We start from the raw sequence: 9,764 nt of genomic DNA on the forward strand, positions 1-9,764 counted from the left end.
TATGGGAACATAAATAGCCACAATACCATGACTAATCTGAGTATTCTTTTAATTGCTTATATTTGAACACTACAATTAACACAGTCTGCCCTATAAATGCCAGCTGGATGCCTCCGATGCAGAATCCACTGTACTTGCAGATATATGCCAGCGTGCAGTGGTTCTTGCCATCATTCACAGTTCTTGTCTTGGCCCTTTTGTTAGAAGTCCAGAGTGGTTCTCTTACTGGCTAGTTCCCAAAGTTTGTACTAAGAATCAAGCACAAACTGTTCTTCAGTGGTCTATCAACCTAAATAACTATCTTAAATGTTTCATTTATATTCCTTCAAGTTTCAGTACACAGCTAAACTAAGAAAAACACTCCATTTTAGTTGGAACCATAAAGGATATAATCTTATAAAAACATTCTTCGATGACCAACACAGCAACGAGTCTCTAGATCATATTCTTCCAGAAGTGAGTCTCTCATATTCCAGACTTCACATCTTTCAAGAGTGGAAAAGATTAAACTGATACTTGCTAAACTGACTCAGACCTATAGCTTTGTTGGGGAGAGCTAAAACATGTCAAGAAATCAGAACGTGGAATATTCAAGCTTCTTGAGTTAAAAGTTCCTAGTTCCCTGTGAGTCCTTTCTATTCGTGTTATTACACTCTAAGGACAAGAGCTGATGCATTTACTTGAAGCTGAGTCAATCAGAATGCAACTAAAAAGTCATTTGGCTCAAAAATTGCTTGGATCCACCATAGTGTTTCTGTGGATAGGGGAGGGGCCGTGGCTCAGTGGTAGAGCATCTGCTTGGCGCGCAGAAGGTCCCAGGTTCAATCCCCGGCATCTCCAGTTAAAGGGACTAGGCAAGCAGGTGATGTGAAAGACCTCTGCCTGAGACCCTGGAGAGCTGCTGCCGGTCTGAGTAGACAGTATTGACTTTGATGGACCAAGGATCTGATTCAGTAGAAGACAGCTTTATGTGTTCATGTGACTTATACCTGCAAAGCACGGCTTCCTCACCTCCCCCCTCCCAACGCATCCCAAAATGGCCCCTGAAATGCTACTGGGTGGGTGGGTGGGGAAAGCAAGAAAATCATGCTCTGACAGTGGAAATGCTGTAGCAGACCCAAGCCAATAGCATAAAGCTGCATGGTTATTTACAGACACAAACTCACCAAAGATAAAACATAGGGAAAAAAGACATTTATTTACAAAACCTGTAAAAATAATATATATATATATATATCTGTTTATAAAAAAAGTATTAAGAAACCCCAGCAATGCTAGATATATCCAATCACATCATTGCAAATAATGGGTTGCCGACTTCGGCAGTTCATGAGGGCAGCAAAGCTGTTACAGTCTGTAGAAAGCTCGCTGATGTTGGCGTGGGACTGGTGAAAATAGGGTAGCGTTGGCCGTGCTCCCAGCCCCACAGGGCAGGAAAAACGCTTTGTGCCGTCAGTGTCCTGCTTGGTGCGCTCTGTGCGTGAGATGCCAGCTAGTCTGCGGCGCACGTTGCCGGAAAGGTTGAGCAGGAATCCGTGGGGCTTGGCCAGCCAGCGCTGCAGCCGCCCACGTTCCCCGCTCTCCTCGGGTAGGTCCATCCAGTTCTCAACCAAGTCGGCGAAGCAGTTGTCACCCAACACCAGGGGTTGCCGGTTGCGGCTCTGTGACAGAAGGGACACCGTCCAGTCCCCTGCGTCTGTAGGTTCAGCTTCCCGCCACCGCTCCAGGCAGGCATCGGAAGCAGATTTGGGCCGAGGCCTCCTGGCAGGTGCTCGGCGGCGCAAGAAACCCCCTGAGGAAAGCTTACTGGCTCGCAATGATGGGGGGCACTCCTCATCCCGCCAGCTGCTCCCTGACACTTCGGAGTAACCTGAATCAAACTCCAGACTCCGCTCACTGCTAGGAGGAGTGAAGGCCGTCTCCTCCTCCACAGCCACCTCCAGGCAACATGCAGAGTCTGCTTCTGAAATGGCCGACACCCTTGGACTGGTGCACTGTTTTGGGGAAGGCATGGCAGGGAGTGGCCTGATCTCCTTGGGATCCAGCCGGAGGTCTTGGTCATGTGCCCTTTTCAGATCATGGAGAGTCCGCATCATGCAGTGCATCTGGCCCCGCAGCACTTCGCTCGACTCCTTCATGCACAACTGTGGAGGAGAAGACAGGACACGTTCAGCTTCCCATCCCAATCATCCCAACGACATTGCCCAATAAAGTGTGCAAGGTTCAGCCTGTGACATACTGAAAGTTAGTATAAAGCAACATTACAAGCAAACTGCAGCCTTCAGAATTACTTAGCCCAAACATGCCTATTCCGGAGCTAACCCTGCCAGTTTAATGCAACAAGTCCAAAGAAAGCGGCTTGGTGGATCATGAGCTCAGACGACACAAGAGACAGCAAACAAGAGAATAACTGACTCAATCGAAGTGGGCTCCTGACCTCCCATGACTCAGGCCTCCTGAGTCAAAAAAGCAGAATTGCCTTTGTTTCCAGTGAAGCTTTCCACCCTCTTTACCTGCACATCTCTTCTTGTTGTCCACCCCATTCACATAGCCCATTGTCCGCTACCCCATCCCCTCAATCACACAGCTCACACTCAGCCCAGGTGCTGAGCATCTACCCAGCACATGCTTCCCAAGGCGGGTGGAACACTCCAAGGCTCCCCTGCTGCTTCTAGCCCACGTTACGCCTTGATCTGCTTTGAAAGGCACCGATCTGATCTACCCTAAGTGCGGAACTGGAAGCCAGAGCCGCACGCGCAAGTCCTCGCCCAGTCTCGTCTTGGCAGGCCCCCAGCCCTGAGGCAGAGCTTTTCAGTAGCATCTGCACGTTCCAGACCCATCCCAGGGTCTACAAGCAGCAGCATGTTACCGTGAGTGAGCAGCCCCACCCGGCTGAAGATGACACAGAGGGTGTGAGAGAGACTCCGGGAATTACACAAACAGTCCACCCCCCTGCATGCAAGGCAAGAAAGCCAGGAGATAAGGACACAGCCATTGGCGGAAGCCGCGTGTTGAGGGGGGGGGGAGTGGGAATCTGTAGCAGCAAAGAGAAGGTGAGGTTCACTTCTGAGCCAATGACTTTCAGATTCTGAACCCTTCCCCCCCACCAACCACCTGGAGGCCTCTCTGTTGTTGCTATTGTGTGGGAGGGCAGGACATCTGAGCAAGCCAGAATGATGCAAACTGCCTTTTCTTGTCAGAAATCTCTATGTACAGGTAAGGAAGGAGGTGCAAAAGGCTCCGTTTCAGAGCCAGGCCTACAGCGAAACATCCTGAGCGAGGCCACAGATCTTCCAGGTGCTAAAGAAAGTACGGGCCAGTGCTAAGGAGTCCCAATGGTAAAGACAAAGAGAAGTAGGAAACATGAAAGAGGGCTGGTGACGGGTGCGGAAAATGTCAAGAGCTCAAACGTTTCCCGGTTTACAAACTGGTCTCAGTCATTCCTAAATGAGGTATAGTCAGGGGTCCAAGCACTGTGACCAAATTCCTAGTATTCTTCCACTCCAGGCCCACTTCCTGTTATTTTCTTAAATATCTGCAGTTCAGCTGTGCTCTGGGCTGTTGCTTTTCCAGGCAAACTTGTGAACACCAAGACAGAATTGTTCATTTAGCTGGTCTGGGGGCCACAGTTCACAGTCATCCACTGATGGCTAGCTGCAAACCTGGAACCCATCAAATGTCTGGTGTTGGTTATGCTTCAGTCACAATTCCTGGGCAATCATTAAAAAGTCTCTAGATCATTTTCTCCCCTCCTCCAACATCCACAGCCCTTCCAGACAAGGAAAAATCCAAGCTCCATTCCTAGCCACAGCATCAGATAAACCTCCTTTACACCACAACTGTGAGTCAGCCATTTATGTGATTTTTTTTGTAAAACAGAGAACAACTCCATCTGAAGGTTTACACAGGTCAGGAAATGCTGTTGCTTTAGCACAGAGTTATTCTGGCCTAATATTAGACATATGGAATATGACTCAATCTCCCCCAAGACTTGAATTCCATTGTCTTAGTAGCCATCTCAAAGTTCATGTTGCAGCAAGCCAGAGTATGGATTGCTCCAAAAACCATGTAGTCAAAAAGAAGAGTTTCATCTGATTCGGGATCAGGCCCATCAGTTGTAGTTGTTGGTAAGGCAAGCTCTGGATGTGGGGATTCCCACTATTGCTCTCCATTCTGCATCCCTGATCCCACACACCTCAAGCTTGGTGCTTTCTCCCTCTTCTCACAATACCTCCTTCAACTTGGCCACCACCTTTTCCTCCCTGAACACAATACATGGGGGGGGGGGTTGTCTGATTCAATTGCCTAGCAGCTACATCACTTCTCCTTCCTCTGGACCCAGCAGGGTGACAAATCAAGAATGATGGCTGAAACAGGAAAGGTTACCTAGTAACAGGGGGGCCAGATGCCCTTGCAAAGGCTGACATCAGTTGCAAATGCCCAGTTGCCCTGGCTGGACAGGTCAGGGAAGAAGCATTATAGAGAGCAGCCCTCAAACTGAGTGTTATCAGCTCTGTGCTGATGGCTCCACTGCATCTGATGGCGCCAGACCCATCTCCAGGCAACCAGCTGTTCAGAACAATCTTGAAATTGAGTTTAGAAAAGAACCCTGCAAATATTTCATTCGTGCAGCAGCAGCTCCTAAAAGTGTAAGATTTCCGAACTCAGCACTAGCTATTTCAGTCCTCAAGTTGCTGCCACCTGTGCCCATTCACAGATTACAGCACTGGCAAAGAATGAAGGCATTTCTCTTAAAAGAAAGTGCTATTCCAATGTACACACACAGAATGCGAGGGAAAGCTTGAGTACATGAAGAGCCCCTCTCATCACAACATATTAAAGGCAGTCTTTTCCAGGAATGCACGCTGGGGAGAGCATTCACATCCTTCACTTTTTTCTGTTCTGAACCACACTGGAGAGCACTAGGCCTAGCAGCCTTGATTTCAAAAGGGGTTAATGGCACGTATCCTATCACTCAATGCTTTTTGTGTGTTTGTGGCAGGGGTGTGTGACAGAAGTGTCAGTACTCATATAAGGTAGCCTCTGTTTCCACCATTTATCCCCTCGGGAGAGCCCCCAGAAAAGGTGCCGGTACTCAATAGTGGGGGATTACCACCACACGAAAAAGCCCTGCTTCCACTTGACGAAGCAAAACCTTCCTCCAGCATAAGAGGCCATCCTCCAACTTGGAAGGCTCCTTAGGATGGAGTACTAAATGTTACTGTTACATTGTGATTTAAGTAAGGCAGCAGTTAGGCCCCTTGTGGTTACTCTTTGAGTGAGAGAAATGGAAGGAGAGGCTGCAGTAGACTCTTCCATCACCCATCCATCAGCCTTTGGATTCTCCCAGAGAAGAGAGTTCAGCATCTGAACAGCTTAAACCCCTGATATCATTGCACCACTTCCTATATGAGAACTTCCTGTCTCTCACTTCATTATCTAGAAAAGGCATGCTAGGTGGCGCCTTTACATTTTCAAGGCCACTGTGAAAAATTTAAGCAGATCTTCTGCCCACGGCATTTGCAGGTGTTGACCACTTTGGGAAACTGGGAGCTTTCCCCAGTCCAACAGTAACGTGGCTTGGTCCCCCTTACTGTATTTCTTTCAGGATAGAGAAGGAACCAGGGTACAGTCCAGGAGGAACATCTGGTTCACTGGTAAGATAACTCTGTATTATGCCTACCAAAATCTTGCCAGTGTATGGAAAGAAAAGACGTTGGTCCCCTTGTAGTCTCCAGAGAGGTGCCTCACCTCCTGGGAACACGAGGTCTGAGAGACTAGGGGTGGTCTTAGCCATGGTGCACTGGGGGCAGCTGTCCCAAGCTGGTGGGATATCCATCCATGCCCCCCCCCCACTTCTGATGGAGGAGGAAAGAAAAGGAAGAGCAGGCAGGTGTCTGCCTCTGCTTGCATCCTCCTCTCCAGCTCTCAGGTAGCCAGCTCAGCAGTTGCCATGCATACCTGCCTAAGCGGGGGGTTGGGGGGTTGGGCAGCAACCTTGCATTTCTGGGCCAGCCCCATGGGGGTTGGCAACTGTGATTCTGGGGCCCCATCCTGGACTTTTGCACAGGGCCATAGACTCATTAAGACCACCCCTGCAAGAGGCAGAGGAAATGGTAGGTGAGGTCACATCACCCAAAGTTGCTGAGGATCCCACAAGCTGTTCTAGCAAGGAACTCCAGTTCACAATCTCAGGATCACAGGGAAAACCCCGTGACCACCTTACACAGAATACAAAGAATCTAACATGGAACAGGAGGCCTTACTCTTCTCTTTTCAGACCGTACCAGAAACCAGGAAGATCCAGAGTTGAGCATCCCCACCTAGGCAGTATCTCACCCTATGAACACTATGGAGACATGCCCTGCACCCAAGACATATTTCCCCAAGTCTTCAATGGTACGCTATGCGAAAAGGGTGCTTGAAAGGCTCTATGTAGGAATCCTCACAAGGGCACATTACAAGGTGATGAAACGGAGGGCCCCCGTCTTTCGGGCTCCTCAGACTAAAGGCAAGCTGGGCCAGGCTATTCTTACTTACTTTAATGATACTGTTCATGTGGCCAATTCGGCCCTGAACCATGTCACACTGAAGCCAGGCTATTCCACAGCCCTACCATGTTCTGCAAAGAGAAACAAGCAAGCAACTTTTCAGGATGCCTCGGGAGGGACTTCTCAGTCGTAGGGGACCGCGGCAACACAGCACCGTCAATGCAAGAACCAGCCTCCCTTAGCCGGCGCTGGGGGAGACCGTGGCTCTTTGCAGGCACCACGTCATAGAGAAGACTTGACAACAAAGTGCGGACCTCTAACGACGGCGGGGGGAGGGCGGAGCGCGGGAGATCCCCCCCCCCCGGTCCGTCTCCCCTCCCTCCAGCAGAACAGCCTCCCCGCTCGAGGGAGGTACCGAAGGGAGCTTCGGAAGGAGCAGCCAAGCCCGGAGCGCCTCCTAGACTTTGCCTCCAAGGAATGCAGCTGCAGCCAGCTTCCCTCCGCTGGATCTCTTCCCAGCAGCAGGCAGGCTTCATCTGGGCCCCGGATCGCCAGCCGGGCATACAGCCCCAGCCTCGGGGCAGGGCGCAACCCCGGAGCGCGGCAAGCCACGCACGCCCCGGGCTCGCTTCTGCTTCGTTGGGCCGTTCCCGCACGGGAGGGCTGGCCTTGGACGGGATGCCCGTTTCCCCCAGCCAAATCCTCAAAACTCCGCACGGGGGGCTGAGGGTCGAGTTTGGAAAATCCGGGTGGGGAAAACGTGCATCTAGAGAGCGGCCCATCCAAGGCCAGCCCTCGCAAGCAACTCCCCCCAACTCCTCCGATTGCCACGGCGCTCACTCCCCAGGAAATGCTCGGAGGGCTGCGGCCGTCCACTCCGGCCCCACTCACAAGCAAGACGGGCCGAAGTCGGTCAAACTCACTCCCGAGGTCCGGAGCCTTCGGCGCCGCGCCTGCCGCGGACAGAGCCCTCCTCTCCCCCCGCCGCCCCGTCCCACCCAGCGGCCAGCGGTGCGTGCCGGAGGAGCCTCGCGAAGCGGAGCCGACAGCTCCCCAGCTCGTCCCCGGAGTCGCAAGCCCCGGCTTGCTCCCCGGCCGGGTCGGGTCGGGGCGCGCCCCAGGGACCGCGAGCGGCGAGCGGACGCGCCGCGCCGCAGCCTCCTTTGCCGTCGGGACAGCCGCCTGGCCCGCCCCCCTTCGCCCCCGGCTCCTTCCCCCGATCGCCCCCTCGGTGACGCGCGCAGAGAGCCCGCTGCCTTCACGCCTGGACCCCAAGGCAGGACCCCACCGCCCCCCCACCCCACCTGCGCCCAGGACGTACCATTTCTGCCCGGAGGTGGCTCACAAAGGCGTCGAGGCGGGCGCTGTGCATGCCAGTGCCGGGACCCCTCAGTGCCAGCTGGACGGGGCGGTCCGGGAGGGACCCTTCGGCGCTCACGGACGAGGCAGCCGGCAGCTTCTGGCCCCGCTTTCTCCCCGGCCCCATGCCCAGCCAGCGGAGCGCGCCGCCGGCTCCTCCCCCTGCCTCCCGGCGGGCCAATGGGCGCCCGCGGCCGCGCCCCCTCGCTCAAACGGGAGCCAATGGGCGCGCTCGGCGGCGGGCTGTAACTTGAACTCCTCGGGGCGGCTGTAATTTAATTAGAGCCCATATGAGGAACCCAAAGGTGCCGCGGGGGGGGGGGGGCGGGGGGGGGGAGGCCGCCACTGCCGCCAAAGGGACGCTCCGGGTCGGGGCCCTCCTGGGCACAGCCTGATTGACGGGGAGGTCTGCTCCCTTACGCAGCTCCAGGCCGCCTCCGGCTGCCCCTCGCCCATGCGGGAGCGCTCGGATGGCCCGCTTTCCCCAGTCGCCAGAGAAGACTCTGCGTGAACAGCTCCATTGATGGCCCGGGGAGCGCCTGTTCGTCGTCAGAGAGAAGCCAGGGTTTCCGCTAGGGTTGCCAGGTCCTTCCTAGCCACCGGCATGGGTTTCTTTTTGGGGGGGGGGGGTTAAAGGGAGTTAAAGGGGGTTAAAGATTGGGAAAGTCCTAGGCCATTTATGCACGGGAGGTTTTGCCTTGGTGTTGCCACTCTTTCGATACACATTTTCTCCATCCAAATAATGAAAACTCAAAAATAAGCCCCCTTGCAGAGATCTGAGAATTCGGATGGGGAAAGTGTGCAACTAGAGTGTGGCCAATCCAAGGCAATGCCTCCCGTGCATAACTAGCCCTAGAGATTTGGAGGTGGAGTCTGGGGAGGACAGGGACCTTAGTGGGGTTCCATGCCATAGAGTCCACCCTCCAAAGCATCCCTTTTCTCCAGGGGAGCTGATCTCTGTAGTCTGGAGATGATCTGTAACTCCAGGGATCCCCCCGTCCCACCTGGCATCCCTAGTTCCCACGTGTTTGGTGATTGTGTGACAGATAGACATTCAACAGGGTGATACTTTTCCACTGTCAGCATCTCCATGCTGTGGAAAATTTCACTTGTTGAACCTCTGGCTGTCTTGCCCACTATTAAAAGCCAGGGAACCCTGCCAGGAAAAAAGTAGAAGCCTTCATCCTCCACTGGAAGCTATGTACAATATGTACTTACTGGTGGACAGATTTTGTACAGAACTCTGGAATATATATTATTATCTGTTCATCTAATGCAGAACACATCTTCCCTTGGGACCTCACTATATAGATAGACCAATGATTAAGTGGGAGAAATGCTCCATTATGCACAGGTCATATATTCCAATCTAGGCGCCTTGGTCCCTAACGCCAGATCTGGTAGATAGTTTTGCTACCAGTAATGGAAATGCACTCTGCACATGCTCAGAAGCACTCAAGTATTTAGAGATGGCTTCACCTGCTCCAAGGCAGAAGCCAGACATTTTAAAAAGGCTCCATGCTGGGGCCCAATGAGCTGGTCTTGCCATTATATATTGAACATTTTCAGTGTTACAGTTTGGGTAGTTAGATGTGCATGAAACACTACAAAATCTATAGTGTCTAAATGTAACAATGGGAGCAACATGGGTCGCCTAGAGACATTACACTCTAAAGTTTCAGAATTCTTCCATGAAGCATTCCTGTCTCTATAATGAAGAATTCCTGTCTCTATAGAAATCTGGTCTGTGGTTATAAACCATAAACTGATCAGCATCTACTGATCAGCAGTTTTGCATATTATCTGGAGGGATGGTTCTCTTGAAGAACACTGGAGACAGAATGTACATACAGGGTGCTTTTGTGAAGTAAACAATCAAACCAGGCTAGACAATGCCAAGCAAAGGATGTGGAT

The 9,764-nt window shown here is 52.4% G+C and overlaps 1 protein-coding gene across 1 annotated transcript; it reads right to left on the reverse strand.

Moving 5' to 3' along the window:
- Positions 1–1,256: 1,256 nt before the first annotated feature.
- INKA1 (inka box actin regulator 1) lies at positions 1,257–7,908 on the reverse strand. Its single transcript, XM_056861960.1, has 2 exons — positions 7,813–7,908; positions 1,257–2,144 (listed from the first exon to the last, which is right to left on the reverse strand). The coding sequence occupies exons 1-2, from the start codon at positions 7,861–7,863 to the stop codon at positions 1,275–1,277; spliced, it is 921 nt and encodes a 306-aa protein (XP_056717938.1). The 5' UTR covers positions 7,864–7,908; the 3' UTR covers positions 1,257–1,274.
- Between the last annotated feature and the right edge of the window lie 1,856 nt (positions 7,909–9,764).

Source organism: Euleptes europaea, chromosome 1 (genome assembly GCF_029931775.1).
Source record: "Euleptes europaea isolate rEulEur1 chromosome 1, rEulEur1.hap1, whole genome shotgun sequence".
Classification (NCBI taxonomy): Eukaryota; Metazoa; Chordata; class Lepidosauria; order Squamata; family Sphaerodactylidae; genus Euleptes; species Euleptes europaea.

What these genes read in the sequence shown, in the direction of transcription:
- INKA1 (XM_056861960.1), bottom strand. Translation starts at nt 7,863, where the DNA reads ATGCACAGCGCCCGCCTCGACGCCTTTGTGAGCCACCTCCGGGCAGAA. An exon ending in GCCACCTCCGGGCAGAAATG is followed by an intron (nt 2,145 to 7,812) that starts GTACGTCCTGGG and finishes TCTCCTCCACAG; the next exon opens with TTGTGCATGAAGGAGTCGAG.